Consider the following 17,610-nt stretch of genomic DNA (forward strand, 5'->3'; position numbering starts at 1 on the left):
TTTAAACTCTTCCTTTGAAGGTGTAACACAAACAAAGTACCAATAAAAATATTCCGGGTTATAGGAATGCAAATACCTTATTAGGTGAATTTACCCTTTAAAACATCTTTCTTTACAGGAGAACCATCAGTGATTCAACTATAATCAATATGTCATCAATGGGATTCAAGTATCTTACTGGGTGTATTTACCCTTTAATTCTCCCTTCTTATAGGAGAATATCAGTACCCATATCAAATTAAATCAAATCAAATACAAAATACAATATCAAAATAACAAAAGGTGAACGGGGTCGAAGCCCTTGGAAGTCCTTGTATTCTCGTTCAATCAGTTTGTGTATCAGAAAAGTATATTGGGCAGGTCAATCCTTGGAAGTTCTTATGATTCAAGTTCAATCGGTTCAAGCCTACCGGGCTGTTGGTGTAATAGGAGTTGAGCAACAGGGGTATTCGCTTCAGGCTGGCATTAGCCTTGAGCTATATCAGAGGTTCAGGGGTTGGCTCGCCATCTGGTATCGGTCCGGCACACCGCCTCGTCCCGCGTGGGCACACGTGGTGATGGGTGGTCTGGAACTGCTCCCAGGGTGGAACGGGGTGCTGGAAAAACCTGGCCTTTCCACAGCAAAACGGTAGGCAAGGCACCTTGGTTGAGAAATGCAGGTTTCAGTCTATGTTGTTTAGTCTATTCAGTCTGTTCAGTACTGTTTCAAGATGCAAAAACTGCCGTTCTTATATAGAGACCCAAATGTTCTAGAATGTTCGGTTATGTATGGTTACATCACGAAACTTCTATAACTTTCTATCATGACATCATACGGTGGTTCTAGAATGTTTTACGTTCTAGAAAGTTCTATTATGACATCACCACAAACATTCCAGAATGTTCTATGTTCCAGAAAGGTCTTATTACGACATCACCACAAACGTTCTAGAAGTTTCTATGTTCTACAATGTTCTATTTATGACATCATACTGACATCACAAATGTTCTTACATAATAGCATTAACTATTTATGTTCTTATTCAATGGCATTAACTATTTATGTCCCTATGACTAAATAGTTATGAATCTGAAACCCGGGTTACAATATACTTTTTTTTTTACTTGGGATCAAACCCTTTAAAAAAGGTATGGCATGTCAGGCACTCCCCATGGCACCCTTGAAGGCCCAATCAGAAATGTATTTATCTTAATCTTTGTTTATACTGTTGCAAGGTATGTTTTGATGGGTGGCAGAGAGAGATAAGTAAGAGATAAAAAACGTTCCCCAAAAATGCTTTTATTTTATAGTGTTGGCCAATGACCATGGTATAAGTAATACGTTTAAAGGCACGACATGACCCAAGACGCAGCACCTACAAGTTGATTGCGGTCATTGGCCAACAATATAAAATAAAAGCATTCTGTCATTTTTGGTGAACGTTTTTTCACTTGCCATTTCACTTCCTTCCCAGTCATTAGTTTATCAAGTTGATACGTCCGCTGTGCTTGCCGCAGTAGGGCTTTGACAGCTGTGCTCTTTAATGTTGCTATGGTTACAGGTTGGGTAGCGGATGATTTTAGAATAGTGATTAAACTTGGGCCGAACTACGTGTGCAGTAAACGGTTTTCACGTTTTAATGTGTTTTTGCTAATCTCTGAATTGCCTTATATAAATCATATTGCTTCCTGGTATGAAAAAGTGTCCCTGCTGTCCAAATGCACGCACACCCAGATCGATTGATGGGTCTACCCTCCCTGAGGGTTCATGTTATGTTCATATTATGGCAGGGGGGGGGGGGGGGGGCAGCAGAGGCAACAAGAAATGGATGGAGTAGATATGTCTCTGAATCTCTTGTGTCAATGACCCCCACACCACACACACACACATCTAATTAAAATAATCCTATAGTTGAATGGTGTAAGTGTTAGACGACTATTTAGGTAAAGCCCTGGATTGTGTGTGTGTGTGTGTGTGTGTGTGTGTGTGTGTGTGTGTGTGTGTGTGTGTGTGTGTGTGTGTGTGTGTGTGTGTGTGTGTGTGTGTGTGTGTGTGTGTGTGTGTGTGTGTGTGTGTGTGTGTGCGCGTGTGTGTGTATGCCCTTGTTTTCCCGTTGTGGGGACCAAATGTCGTTTTGTTTTGTCGTTTTGGGGATATTGGCCATTCCCCACAAGGTAAAGGAGCTATTTTAGGGTTAAGGCCAGGGTAATGGTATGTCGTTTTTGGGTTAGGGTATACAGAGTTAAGGAATGAATGTAAGTCTATGTAATGTCCCCACCACACATGAAAACATTGCGCTGTGTGTGTGTGTGTGTGTGTGTGTGTGTGTGTGTGTGTGTGTGTGTGTGTGTGTGTGTGTGTGTGTGTGTGTGTGTGTGTGTGTGTGTGTGTGTGTGTGTGTGTGTGTGTGTGTGTGTGTGTGTGTGTGTGTGTGTGTGTGTGTGTGTGTGTGTGTGTGTGTGTGGGGAGGGGCTTTAAATAAGTGGGCAGCAATGGGCCCAGCCCAGGGTAAAATTCCATGGACTGGAATGCATGGCCCCAGGACAAATGGACCTGGCTAACGAATGCTTTGTCCTGCAGGCAGAAAGGTGAGCTGTACTCAGTGTGCAGTGTCAGTGGCTAGTGGCTATATCCTTTGTGAAGTGAATACCTTACAGATAAGTCAACAGACATCTTGAGTCTTGAAATACAGTCTTGAAATACAAAATAAGCCAAGTTCAAAATCTTAAAGGAGACAAATGCTGCCGTCAGTGATTCTTGGAGGCCTGACCAATGAAGGCCCAATCTAGTCATTCAGGTTTATTTTTTTGCCAGGTATTCTTTTCATTGTGCCCATAATGTTGATGTAAGGATGAGTGGCGTGGTGTTGTGTTCTCTCCCTGCCTATAAAGCCTCAAACTACATAACTCACTGATCTGACTGCAGTTAGCAAAAGAAATAGTGCAGAAAATGGGCAGGGTTAACCTACATGTGTTCCGATTCGCTGACGTCCCTCCCCTGTGAATAGCCTTCTTTCAGATTATTTACCTTTACTTTACATCCAGGGATTAACCGTAATCCACATGTTCACAACACTATTTGTGGCGGACAGAGTTGAGCGGTAGAAGAAGGGGGCCCCGCCGTTCGACTAAACCAGGATTATGACTCAGACTTTTGGAGTTTGTCAGACAGGCAGCCAGGCTTGTCTAGAGTTCTAATGGAATGCAGCTGAGTCCAAGAAGTAGGCCAACTAAGCACCTGATGTAAGGATTAGTCATCCTTGAAGACACGGTCAGATCAGAAGATAGCTATTCCAGCGGGCAGCAAGGACGAGATGGGATCCCAAAACACTTAATGCTGGAACAATTTAATACTAAATTCTAATGTTCCACTGATAAACTAAAAGCCATGCGACAGCTTAAAGGATACATTATCATTTTCTATAGTTTAGTAATTTGGGTGTGTCGTTCTTGCCTTGATAAAGGCCTGGACGTCAATGAAAGCGATAGTTGACGCATGACCAAAGAAATTATCTTGGGGTATTAATGTGTCAAGGTAAGATTGACAGTACATGGCTCAATGATTTGCTAACCTAAATGAGAGTGACTTTGGCTCTCAGCCTTGTGACTATGGACTACTTTCCCTCATGCCTGCCTTTATAATTTGTTTTTGTTCGTCTTTCACCATCCTGTTGGCTCGCCACTTTTAACACTTCGACCTCTCACAACCCCACATGGATGTTCTGGACAGATACAAGTATGAACACACACACAGCATCCCAACAAAATAAACGGCACCGGTCCCATATAACTTTTGCCTTGGTGTTCAAATGAGTTTCCATTTGTGGCAACAACAAATTACTTTCTACAATATTGCTCAAAATCTCACAACGGTGTTGCATTTCATGTATATCTGAATGACCCGACTTCTGTAACCCAGATTTCACAATCCTGTCTGTAATTTCCAGGAAAGGGGGCGGGGCGGGGCAGAGTGTATGTGTGAGCATGAGTAGGCCCATGAGGGCATTGAGTGGAGTGCGCATGGCTGGCAAGTTCCCTCCATTTCTACATTCATTCACACAATGTATGTAGACATGTACAGTGCAAGAGAGCAGGGTGGCTTTCTTTTTAAAGGGCTGGAGAGACAAACGGTCTTTCTAAAGAGCAGTTGGATATACAATGCTCAACTCATATCTATTAATAAGCATATATATGTCTATGTACAAGCTGTCTGATGAATTTAAGAAAAAATGAAGACACGCAAATGCAGTCAAATATTGGATTTATAAAATGTATTTGTGAGATCCATACATCTGAATTATCTACAAAACTTACAAAAAAAACATTTAAGTTAAGGTTAACGACCTGTGCAGAACCTTTCAATAAAAATAATTAAATACAAACAATTTGATAAAAACCTCTAGGAAATATTTCAAGTGAGGCAGTGAAATTATCACAAAGAAACATTGTCAAAATTCACAATTCCTGTCCAGGTGTAAGTAAAGTCTACACTGAGAGCTCGAGTCGTTTTTTTTTTGTTTGTTTTTGTTTTTGTTCGCATTTGCATTTGCATGCAACATCACAACTATACAAAGTTAGTCACGGCTTTAAAAAAAAACACGGGACCCCTTTCCAGTCATTTTTAGTTAAGTCCTGGAGTCCAAACATTAAGCTCGCTGGGGGAAATTCCTCAGCAGCTCAAAAAGTCTTGTGTGTTTCAACTGTCTGAACATTTAAGCTTGCTGGGAATTCCTCAGCAACTCCAGTCTGTGTTTCAACTGTTCGCTCTTTCGCCTCAACTGCTCTTTCAAAGACGCGAGTTTCTGCTCGTCCACCTGCAGACCCGCGATGCACTCCGTTGCCTTCTTGAGGATGACCACCTTGGCGGCCTTCTCGTTGTTCGCCACGTCCGGTATCTCGTCCCTCAGTGCGAAAAAGCTCAACTTGAGCTCGTTCCGTCGCTGCCTCTCGAGCACGTTGTGAGTCCTGCGCTTATCATTGTCCTCGCCGTCCGACGTCCGGGGGCTCGAACACTTGCGGTTGAGCTGCTTCAGCACCCTCCCGCTCTCGAACTTAGTCCGCTTGACCGCCGGCTGCTCGCTCTGCGCCGGAGGGTGCGCCGCGTAGTTGTGCTGCTGGATGTCGACGTGACACCGCTTCAGGACGAGATGCTGCTCGCTGCCGTCAAACATCCCAGAGTCAGACCTCCTCGCGGACTTTCGTTTGTCCACAGTCACCACGTCAATCTCCTCTTCTTCTTCCTCCTCCTCCTCATCATCATCATCGTCGTCCTCATCCTCCTCGTCGTCTAGGGGGGGGGGGGTAAGGGAAAACAAAGGGTTAAGTGCTGGACCGCAAGTAGCCACTTTCTCTGCATGGTGTCTACAGCTGAAACAACAATCACATTAAAAGCAACTGGTTGGCTGCCCATCCTCTCAATTTCCTGCTACCTCGCTCAGCTGAGTATTACAGCAATTATAGACATCCCCCCTCCTGGAAACTGGGGGCGGAGATCTCTAGCCGTCTCAGAGCAATCAGTGAGAGGCAAACCCAATGCAATATTTAACACTTTAAATCCCATACATACAAATATCAAGTAATGGCCAGACAAAGAAACAAGCATGATAACATAAAATAAAATAAATACAAATAAAAACTCCAGGTGTCTTATTATTATGCCTACCTGATTCACTGTCACTGCTACTGCTATTCGGTGGGGTATCCAAGGGCAAATCTGAGACAGATGTTGAAATTGTTTTGGTGGATTTAGGGTTTTCAGTCAGCGGATAAGGGAAAACCACGGACGGGTCAATGCATTCCGAAGCCGACGTGTTGAGGTCCTGCAGGTAACTAGCGTTCGGGCTCGTCGCGCTGCTGTCTCCCAGATTACATTCCCTCGTCGCCCCGGAGTCCCTCCTCGCCTGCAGAGTGGCCAGTCTCTCCGACACCACTTTCTCCAGCTTGGCAGCGGCCGAAAAGCTACTCCACATGCAGTCCTGGATAATAATAGATTTGAGAAAAGACTGGGAGTAGTCCGCGTCGCAGATGAAACTTTGGTTGACCACGTCATCCCCCAGAAACTCAGTGACCATCTCCAGCTGGTCGGCCGTGGACGGGAAGAGGCTCGACAGCGAGGGTCGCCGGCTCGGGGACAGCGGCGGCGTCGGCAGCAGCTCGAACTTCTTCCATATGTCCTCACTGGGCGCAGCGGGCTGCAGCTGGCTCTGCTGCGGCTGGTAGAAGTTCTCCTCCTCGGTGTCACAGAAGAAGTAGGGTTGAACAAGGTCGTAGTCGTAATCGTAGTTTTTACTGGCCATATTTAACACTTGCGGCATTGTGTCTGCCTGTGGGGGGGAAGTAAAAGAAAAAATAAGAATACATTTGGACACAGTCATTAGCCTATTCTATTCTACTGCACTGGCTAATCAACAAACCCTACTACTTGCGAAACGAGTCCACGCCGCTCAGGCAGCTGTCACAAAAACACATTCACGTCGCACTGTCTTTTATCTAAGTAGTTATAGCCAAACTTGACATCATCGGCACTGGCTTAAAAATGAAAGCTGTATTCGCTAAATAAATAAAACGTCCGCAAAGGACAAAGATTGTCTGTTCACATGCATCTGAAAACAGGACAAATCACAAAATACCAGAATAATGCATTGATAATAAAATATCACCACAACATACCGTAATGACTGTTAAATAAAGCTCGATGGGGAAATCGGTTAAGGGGGCAAAATCCAATTGCTGTTATGATTCCCAACAAACTAAGGTAGGCAACCATATGTTCCAGAAATGGGAGTAGTCCACAGCGGTCGGTGTCTTGTAGTAAACTCACTTCTTGATTATGCTCTGTGTGTGCCTATTCAAGACTCGGTTGTAGTTACCACCCTCTCGAACGTCATTTACTGCAAGATCACAATCAGCTTCTCCCGCGGGTTTTAATACTACGGATTGTGTGTTTCTTCATCCGCACAGCCAATGCCTTTTCGCGCCAAATCTGTCAGTAAGGGAACTAATTTCAGTGGTTTACAAGTGACATTGTGAAAATGTGTATGTTATATAATCAATATAAAAACGGTCGTTCTTTCTTATTTAACGTTTCTAAATTATATCTGCTTCAACTGCACATAATAAAGCACTGAATGAGGGAACTATTTTACTCGGCGGGACTATACTTTGTGATCTGGTCATGGAGGCGTGGCCGTAGTAACACATTGCTCAGGGCTCAAGAATGGCACTGGTAGTAAATGATGTAGTGGGTGTTACGGGAAATTCAAGTCAGTCGCTATGGCTACGACTCTGCCCTTGCGGATTTCGGGTCAATTTAAAATCCGTATGGGCCAATGTTTGATAATAATTAAAAAAAATAAAAATAAAAACTCAGTAAAAGTAATTTCTCTTTGTCATTCCTGGTGTTATTCACACTTTATTTGAACTCCTCCGGCTCCGGGTGTAAAATCATACATGAGATATCATTTTATTTTATTTAATTTTTTTAAACATTTAACGATGATGTAACAATACTACACTATGGAGTTGTAGAATCCCCCCCCCCAAGCAAAATAATACAAACGAACGCATGGACGTGCACGTGCACAGGTTAAAGGAAGGTTTCATAATGTCAAAATAACAGTGGGTCAAATGTAACTATGTAACTATCTTATACAATCATATTATAGTGTCAATTATAAAAATGTTGGCTACACAAAATGCCACACTGGAGCCCCTTTGCCTGCCCTGGGGGCTCACATGACACAAATATGCAGAAACACCTCATTACCCTATTTATAGTAAACTAACATTTTGTACTGTTCATATTGAAGTAAATTGACAAAAAGCAGCATGGATAGATAGAAAGGCAAAATAAGTGTCCGAACAACGTAAACTCATACGGAGGGAAAATATAGGCTATAATTGGTCCATCACTGAACATCACAATGATAACCTTGACCTTCTGCAGTGCTGTCCACGCCTAAATACTTCCATTCTTAGTTCAGTTGCTCCCCCTGCTGGCTGGGTAGTATAACACTATGAATTGAAAATGGGGGACCCTGATGTAAACAAGACAAACGTCTTTCTCTGGTCTGCATCCCCTTAACAATTGTGTGTATTGAGCCGTACTGTATTGTACCCATTCTGCAATCTGTTAAATACAGTTTTCATTCATTCATTCATTAATTCATTCAACTAAGGCTCAGCATTAATACACTGTTTTTGCTTACAATGATTGAATACCCAGAAATGTACAGGGAGGTAAAGTGATAGTCTCCCCCTGGTGGCAGTGTTCCTACATCACAGATAAAATTACTTGAACTATCCATGTAAATATATTTTAACCTCATCGTAAGCTCTAAACGCTGTCAGGGTTCCAACTCTTTTTGATAAATCATTTTCCAAGACTTTTCCAGGAGTCTTTCTTGACAATACTGGACAGCACTTGCTCACCAACAGTCATACAATTTACCGGTAGGCCTAGTATCGACACATTTAGCCCCAGTTTTATTCCTCCTTTTTTAATAATAATAATAATAATAATAACTTAGTTTTATATAGCACCTTTCATGAAACCCAAGGTCACTTTACAGACAAGAGACAAACATGGTAGACAGTCACAGCCACACAACATTAACTTAAATATAGGAAGCTAGGGGTCAAAGGCCATGTTAAAGAGGTGAGTTTTGAGGAGTTTTTTTAAAAGCAGTACATTGTCATCAAACTCAAACTATCTACTTTTTAGCTGCACAACAATTAACTTTTGTAGTCATTATGGTTAGGATTTTACAGCACTTTAAAAATAAGAGGAGAATAAGCATGAGCTTGCCAAAACGAAGGGAGCGTGGGCTATTTCTTTCACTAAAGGTTAGCCCAATGAGAGAATATAGAAGTGTTATCTCCTCACATTAGGCAGTTATGGAATTTTGAACTTCTCAAATCGTATAAAATTTGTTCGCAGCTGAATGTGTATCAATTTGGGTGTCCTTGATGTGAAAAAGGTTCAGAATCACTGCCATTCATGCAGCCCATCACTGTATCAACCAGCTTTGAAATCACCAACGCACCCCTGTGGTTGACACTGTCGAAATGAAGCATTACATCACGCGCAGGAGTGCGTTATGAGAATTAGACCATGCCTAGGGGTGGTTGTTAGACACCCCTAGGCATGGTCTAATTCTCATAACGCACGACTGCACGTGGTGTAATGGCTATTATACAATTGCAGCATTCATCCAACCTTATTGCTATACAATAAACACAAAACCATCTGCAGAAAAAGTAGTTCCAAAAAAAAGAAGAGACGTTGCCTCCGTGTGTAGAAGCAGCGCTGTTTCAAGGCATTCCATCTAAGAATGAAGTGAGCGTGTGTTATGGGATTGATTGATTGAAAATTGTATTACAGATAGACAGTGCTTACATCTTTATACAATTGCCCTCCTATAGGAGGCAAATCTTTTTTTTAACCTAGTAAAAAAAGAGAGAATATTTTTTTTAAACCTACTTTCTATAGAAGCAGCTCGGAGGTGCGCTGTTTTAAGTGAGCGTGTGTTATTGGATTGCTTGATTGATTGATTGAACATTTTATTAATGTCCGCTTTGTTTCGAACTGGTTATGCTTAGTCCCTCTTTCGAAGTCGCCCTCTTTCGAAGTCGGTTATGCTTAGAGTTTGGAATCAGGGCTGGTGGTCTATCGCCCTGCTCTAAAGATAAACTCTAAGCATAACCGACTTCGAAAGAGGGCCTAAGCATAACCAGTTCGAAACAAGGAGGACATTAATAAAATGTTCAATCAATCAATCATTCCAATAACACACGCTCACTTCATTCTTAGATGGCATGCACATCGAAGCTGCTTCAAAGCATGCCGTCTAACAGTGAAGTGAGTGTGTTATTGGATTGATTGGATTTTTATTTTGTTTCACAATGACTCATGACCCACCAATTACATAATCCAACATTGTGTAAGAAACTAACACATTCCACATGACGCTATCAACACATCCATTCGTAAAGATTATTGTCCGCCATCTTGGTTTCATTTCTAAAAAACTTGAACTGGCGGAGTGATTGTAATTCGGTTGTGGGCGGGTTCTGGGATCACGAGCGTGGGTTATGAGAAATAACCACGTCTAACTTGACTGTTTCAGCCAATCAGAATCGAGAAATTTGCATGCCATTGTATAAGCCTTGCTAAGGTCTAAGAAGACAGCACCAACATACTTGTTGCTATCTAGGGCGGCTACATGGCGTAGTGGGCAAGGCGCTCGCCACGAATGCTGGAGACGCTGGGCTCGCCTGTTCGAGCCCAGCGCTCCACATTGCTTTCAGTTTAGCTGGTCGTTCATACTAATACACATTGGCCGTATTAGGGGGTGGGAAACTGATGGGTGGGGATCGGGCGTTGTGGACAGCGACTCCTACAGGTCGGTTGGTGCGCCTGCGCAGTAGAATCAGGAAGTGTCGGGGGCGGCGTGAGCCTCCCACGCGTTACTCCTCGCCACTGAGAGATCGAGCTGCGCAGGTGAAAAGATGCGACTGCTGTTACCTCAAGTACCGGAGGGGACTTGTGCTATGTATGACTTAGTCCACATTGCAGCCGGCTTGTGGGAGGCAAGAAACAGTGTTCGTGACAGGGGAGGGTTGAATTGGATGATATGAAATTGGGATGGGAGAAAATATAGAAAATGGGAGAAAAAGTGGATAAAAAAAAAAAAAACGTGTTGCTATCTAGTGCACTCTTCACAGTGTTTTAATGACGCCACGTGCACGCACGCTCCCGTGCATGCGCATAAATGTTCCCTCGCGTACGCACAGACTAAAGACAATGCCTAATTGCCTCTACAAATGGAATGTAACACATTTCATTCAAAAGTTTTGTGTGAATGTATCTGAGAATGTATTTGAACACACCTTACGACCTGCGCTATTGTTATGCAACGTAGCCAGGTGGGTACTTAGCGAGTTGGCGCACCAGTCGAGTGCAGCGCATTCCTGTGTGCACGTGCATGCAGATCGGTGCATGTGCGTGCGCATGCTCACAGAGCCAGTTGCACGGCATGCAACCCCATCCCATGAACAACGCACCCCTGGTCAACCATAATGTCCTCCTAACCAAACAAACTCACTTCAACTTCTCAGCTGCTACAATAGAGTGGTTTAGATCCTACTTATCAAACCAAAAACAATGTGTCACGGTCATTGGCGCCATGTCCCCATATCTAGACAACCATGTAGGTGTCCCTCAGGGCTCAATCCTTGGGCCCCTGCTATTCTCCCTGTATATCAATGACCTGCCAAATGTGTGTCCCGAACTCAATGTACAGATGTATGCCGATGACGCAGTCATCTACAGACAGGGCAAGGACATAGAGTTGATTACATCTAGGCTCACATGCGCACTAGACAAGGTACAATGCTGGCTAAACAGCACCTGTCTCCTACTTAATGCGAAAAAGACTGTGTGCATGTTCTTTAGCAAGCGTCCAGAAACCATCAAGCGGTCCAACGTGTTCCTGGGGAAGGAGGGAAGGGAGGAAGAACTAGAACTTGTTTCCCACTTCAAATTCCTTGGGGTCATCTTAGACTCAAACCTGACCTTTAACACTTTGGATGCCCAACCCGAGTTTTCTCGGGTTTACCCCCCACGGGTTGAATGCCCATAACGAGAATATTCGTATTTTTTTCGCTTTTAAAATTTTATTAGCGATCTGAATTCATATTTCATCAACCGAGTCTACCGTTGGAAAAGCAGCCACCCCAGGCGCTCAGATGTGAAAAAAGCGCCCCCTATCGTCTCCCAGATGGTAATTCACCCTTTTGGATTGGACTCAGTGAAAATGAATGAGAAAAAAAGACCCGGACTCCACATTTTACTTCTCACTCATGTAACCGGGGTCGATCAGCTTCATGCTGGACCCTCAGAGCAGTGGGGATTATGTGTTTTTACTGTATACGGGGTGGATCAATAATAGGATCAATTGAAATATCTTTTAAAGTGTTTCTAAATATTCTATTTTTTAAAGTGACACATAAAGAAAGTGAGGAACACCATCAACTTCAACATTTCCAACTTCAAACAAATACGGCCCTCCCTAACACTTGGAGCCGCAAAGACATACCTACACTGTATGGTCTTCTCCCACATTGAATATTGCCTTCTAAACTGGTCATTTACTGGGGCCACAGCCATGAAACCCATAGAACAGCTTTACAACAGAGCATTTAAGGTATACTGTATGACAGGAAACAGTACTCATACCACCACTGTAAAATCCTGGATAAGCATCAAATTTTTCATTTTGAAATATTATATTTCGTATCTGGCTTATCGCGTCCCGCTCTTAAGCCTATTGAGATACCCCTTATCTCCTGTATCTACTGTACTCCACCACGAAAACAACTTGTACACCCACACCTGACCGAGTCCCGCCTCTATGGAGGCATAGCCTATAAGACCATGGCCATGGTCACCAACACACCCTTCCTCTATTTTCGTTCCATCATATTGGATGCAGTGCACCTTATGTAACTAGTAGTATGAAAAAGATTGGAGGAATTGCGTAATGTTGAAAGCTTACCGGAGGTTTGTTGCCCCTGGCATCTTCGAAGCATGTTCAGCGACACGACGGGCCCAGCGTTTCCGTTAGCCGGTAATTACCGGTATTTGACCGGCAAAATCTGTTGAAGTCCGACATATTTAATCTCTCCGGTCTTAATGTCCGGCGAAAATAATTCCTTCTAAGCACAATTTGATTATTTGAATTGTATTAAAATAGGCTAAAATTAAATAGCCTATGCGATGAACGAAACAATCATTACTAGGGATGTCCCGATCCGATCACGTGATCGGGATCGGCGCCGATCACGTGCTTTTCAGAGGATCGGGATCGGGAATCTTTTTTAATAAAAATCGGCAGTCAAAAAAAGATTTTTATTTTTATTTTTCAACAAACATGACCATGTTCACGTCTTAAACTCATACGGAGGCCTTAGTTTTGGTTTTAAATTACATATAATATATCATTAATGTATTTATTGTCACACAGAGCAGAATAATTGTCCACAACAAACACATCCCCTTTAATTTACACCGTTGCAACAAACACTTTCCCTTTAATTTTAGACGCTCACATCACAACACGTTGCTCCCCAAAACGTTATCCACTGACTTGAGCAGCTGCTAGAGGTTTGTAACTAAGCATTTTAAAATAGAAAGTCAAGCCAGTCCAACAGCAATTGCAATGTTTGCAAGGAGGACATTTCGCGTGGAGGAAAAACTCATGAAGCAGCAGGAGGCGGAGTTTTCAGACTAACTTTTCAGATAACGGCAATTATTTGCTGTGTGACTGAGGATTATCGTCGGCGTTTCAGACCAGAATGGAGCTAATCATTACGTAAGTCGAACACTGAATGTATACTAATGTGCAAACATATATTGAAACTTTTAATATTTCTCATATGAAGCACATATGAATGTAAATAACAAGAGCCGCCGCGCTCGCGCCCCGGACTATAGGCAACAGAGGGGCTTCTTGCTCCGCCAGTTTCTGACACAAATGCGTCAAAATTGATTACTAATGTGAAAGATCGGATCGGGAACGATCGGAATCGGTAGATATTTAAAATCACATGATCGGGATCGGATCGGGGGCAAAAAAAGGCGATCGGGACATCCCTAATCATTACATTTGTTTCATCGTTGCTTCTAATAATGACACACACGTTGTCAGCGAGAGCTTAGTGCTGAGTTTGCGAATGCATGTGTAGCTGCAGAGCCGGAGCAGCAGCGGCACAGTGCAGTACTCCAATTCAGCCAAATATCAATTCACCTGTTGGGTGGGGGGCGCTGCTGAGCGGTCCCCAGATAGAGCCAAAAACAGCTGAATCTGCTGCTCTGCATCGACATACTCTCGCAAATAAGTCGTTGGGAGGTGGAGAGAGAGAGAGTCGTCACGCAAACCCACGATAATGTTGCTGTCTCTCTCTGCCAAATTTCTCAGTTCTTCGCTTGATATAATTAATACAAATGTCCAATATAGCAGTGGTTAGGTGGTCGAGCGGAGATTGCGTTCGTCACCAGCCCCGGAGCTGTGAGCTTGATTCGCCTGTTCGAATCCAGCTCACAGCTCCGGGGTTGTCACCAGCTTGGCTGGCCGTCTGCACTGATACAATTGGCTGTATCAGAGGGTGGGAGAAGCTGGCGGGGTGGGTCCGGGTTGTTGTAAACAGCGACTCCTACAGTTCGGTCGGGGCGCCTGCTAAGCGCGGATTGGACGTGAGGGGGATAGTGTGGTCCTCCCACACGCTACGCCCTCTCAATGAGAGTCCGCGCTGCCAGGTGAAAAGAAGCGGTGATTGGCTGGACGTGTGTCTGAGGAAGCACGTGGTAGCCTCCACTCTCCCAAATGATCTGACTGTGGGGGGTAAAGCGCAGCGACCAGGAAGGGACTGGGAATTGGCATACGACTAACATTGGGATGGGAGAAAATCGGAGGAAAATGGAGGGGGAAAAAGACCAAAAAAAAAAATAAATAAAAAATGTCCAATATAACGGAATTCGTTAGCTCATAAAAATGTGATTGTAACAGACTGCCCACAGACATATTTGATTTAAAGTCGGCAGCAGCACGGAGTCTCTGGACTTATTTTATTTGGAATATAATGACTCTATATACGCAAAAGTAGCCTAGTTTTAAGTAAAAATATTATAAATCTACATGCCTTGATGATTGATTGATTGAAAAGTTTATTAACAGATTGCAGAATGGGTACAGTACAGTACAGCTCAATACATACAATTGTTAAGGGGATGCAGACCAGAGAAAGACTTTCGTCTTGTTTACATCAGGGTCCCCCATTTTCAATTCATCATAATGTCATTCTTTTGTTTTGTTGTCATTCTTTTGCCTATCAATTGTTTTTAAGCTCAATAAACTCTGACCGGAATTTCTCTCATTTGACCGGTAGATTGAAATCTACCGGACACTGAGGCCGGCAACAATTTTTTCTAACGGAAACCCTGGACGGGCCTATGTTGATGTTTCCTCGTCTGACGACAACAGATCGAGGGGCAGCGTACATGGTTTGGCTATTGGTGAGCCCTGTGTCATCAGGCACGGGTATTAGTGTTAGTAATGCTGGGTTGTTTGTTTCACAACCATGTTGTGTGTCGGCGCCAGGGGGGGATGGTTTGGTGAACGTTCACTGCGGTGAACGGGTTCCAAACGGTCCTGCAAGCGTGCTGTTAAACAACTAATGCTAGCTACATGCTAATACTAATGCTACATGCTGAACACTACTGCTACGCTGTTCTAATGTCTCCGCCGTGAGATGTTGTCACTTCTCCCTCCTCTTGGCCGGTTCATCAATGAAGGTCAGTCGGTAGCTGTTGTGGGGGTTTTGCTGAGTCCTATTTACCTTTTTACGGGTAAATGGGTTGACAACAGGGTAGGCCGTGGCTACCCCCCTCACAGTAAGCTGTGGTGTTCCACAAGGAAGCATACTAGGTCCGCTACTGTTCCTAATTTATGCAAATGACATGTCGTCAGCTTGTGACTGCAACTTGTTCCTGTTTGCGGACGACTCAGCCCTGCTGGTCTCTGACAAGAACAAGTTACAAGTTGAAAAAACCCTCAGCTCAGAACTAGGCAAAATCTGCATATGGCTCGCTGATAACAAACTATCATTACACATGGGCAAAACAGAGTCCATTCTCTTCGGTTCAAATAACAAACTCAGCAAGACCGACGGCTTCTCAGTTACAGTGGGTGACAATATTGTCACAAGGAAAGAAGATATTACCTACCTGGGTTCCATCCTAGAGGCAAATCTTTCCTGTGACAAAATGGCATCCAATGTAATAAAAAAAGTCAACCAACGAACTCGATTCTTGTACCGGATCTCCTCACTGGTAAACAAGAATACCCTGAAGACTCTGGCAGGAGCACTCATTCAAGGGTACTACGACTATGCTTGCACCTCATGGTACCAAAGCACCTCAAAGGCGCTAAAAACAAAATTACAAACATCTCAAAACAAACTGGTCAGACTACTGCTTGACCTTACTCCTAGAACCCACCTCACCCCTGCCCACTTTGACAACCTAGGATGGCTTAGAGTAGACGACAGAGTACAGCAACTTGCAATGGGCCTGGTCTACAAGATACACTACACAACCAAGGTACCCATGTACATGTCAAAATACTTTCCAAATGTCAGTGAATACCACGATCACAACACCAGAGGGAGCTCCACAAATCATGTTAAACCCAGATTCGGCTCAAACAAGGGACTAAACATGTTTCGCAATTATGCCACATCAATGTGGAACGCCCTACCCAAAGCTGTAAAGGAATGTGAATCACTACCCACTTTCAAAAACACTCTCAAAAAACACCTAAGGGAGACTGCAATTCGAAACTGGCCCCTGTAAATGTCCGAACACAACCCCCTCCAATGTACAGTAAATTACCAAGTATGGTCTTGTCAATATTCCAATGTACAGTTTTGTTTGTACAGTTGTACAGTGTCCCCCACCCACCCCTCCTACCCAACCTCCCCCCCCCACTCCTACCCAACCCCCCCACCCAACCACCTCCAATGTATATACTCTTTTTTCTGGACTCTTTTTGTATCACAAACAGTACTGTATTTGCAAATCTGGTATGTCATAAATGTATAGATGTAGCAGTACTGTCTATCTGTATGTCATGTATGTCATATATGTTACGATGAATTGAAAATGGGGGACCCTGATGTAAACAAGACGAAAGTCTTTCTCTGGTCTGCATCCCCTTAACAATTGTATGTATTGAGCTGTACTGTACTGTACCCATTCTGCAATCTGTTAATAAAGTTTTCAATCAATCAATCAAAGGTAGCCTAGCCGAGCTATACTACTGCAGGATGGGACTTAACGGCGGTGTTACAAAGGGTCAGATTAAACCGAATATATATATTTATTGCTTGAGATCCCTTGTATAATATTTGTATATCGTTTGATATCCCTTGTATATTATTTGTATATATACACGGAATATCCCTTTACCTGGGTACAGACCATAATATTCGCTCTCCTATTGGACAGCGACCCCTAGGCGCCAACGACCATACCCCCAACGGCAAGTTCAAAGGCAACTCCAGGCATGTCTCAACATGCCCAGGGTTTGCGCAGTAATACGAGACAGAACTGAGGTTGGCACTAGATAATTCACCTTACGTATAAATACGGCGCAGGTGTACACAGCAGCACTTAGCTTGTGTGGTAGTTTTATCAACCAATCTGTGTAAAAATGTACTGCACACCAGCCTGCACAGAATGGCGAGAATGGGACAGGTAATTTACACCAACATAAATGCACACTACAAGATTAGAAAATGCAGACAAATCAACCAGAGAACCAGTTGGCTTTCTCATCTCCTGGTGGGGGGATGAGATAAGCAGCAAGCTAATTCAACCAGAGACAGTGGCTGTTTCATCTCCTGAGAAGGTGATGAAATCAGCAGCTGCGTGGTTTACAGTTTTAAGATCAAAGAACCTCCAGGAGACATCTGGTCTGTGAGTTTGAATACACAGGATATACTCAAACGGCCTTAGGAGCCAGACATTTGGTCTACAAGAATAGATCAAAGAGTTCCCCTTTTGCCTTCAGC

At 43.5% G+C, this 17,610-nt stretch overlaps 1 protein-coding gene across 2 annotated transcripts; it reads right to left on the minus strand.

Moving 5' to 3' along the window:
- Positions 1-4,229: 4,229 nt before the first annotated feature.
- mycb (MYC proto-oncogene, bHLH transcription factor b) lies at positions 4,230-6,843 on the minus strand. 2 transcript variants are annotated; one of them, XM_084327894.1, is made up of 3 exons: positions 6,800-6,843; positions 5,642-6,302; positions 4,230-5,266 (listed from the first exon to the last, which is right to left on the minus strand). In XM_084327894.1, exons 2-3 carry the CDS (start codon positions 6,291-6,293, stop codon positions 4,692-4,694), a joined length of 1,227 nt encoding a protein of 408 aa, XP_084184020.1. In that variant the 5' UTR covers positions 6,294-6,302; positions 6,800-6,843; the 3' UTR covers positions 4,230-4,691. The 2 variants fall into 2 exon arrangements, with proteins under 2 accessions (XP_084184020.1, XP_084184019.1); XM_084327893.1 differs by having other exon boundaries at positions 6,649-6,843.
- Positions 6,844-17,610: the final 10,767 nt, after the last annotated feature.

Source organism: Notolepis coatsorum (assembly GCF_963971535.1).
Source record: "Notolepis coatsorum genome assembly, chromosome: 13".
In the NCBI taxonomy this organism is placed as follows: Eukaryota; Metazoa; Chordata; class Actinopteri; order Aulopiformes; family Paralepididae; genus Notolepis; species Notolepis coatsorum.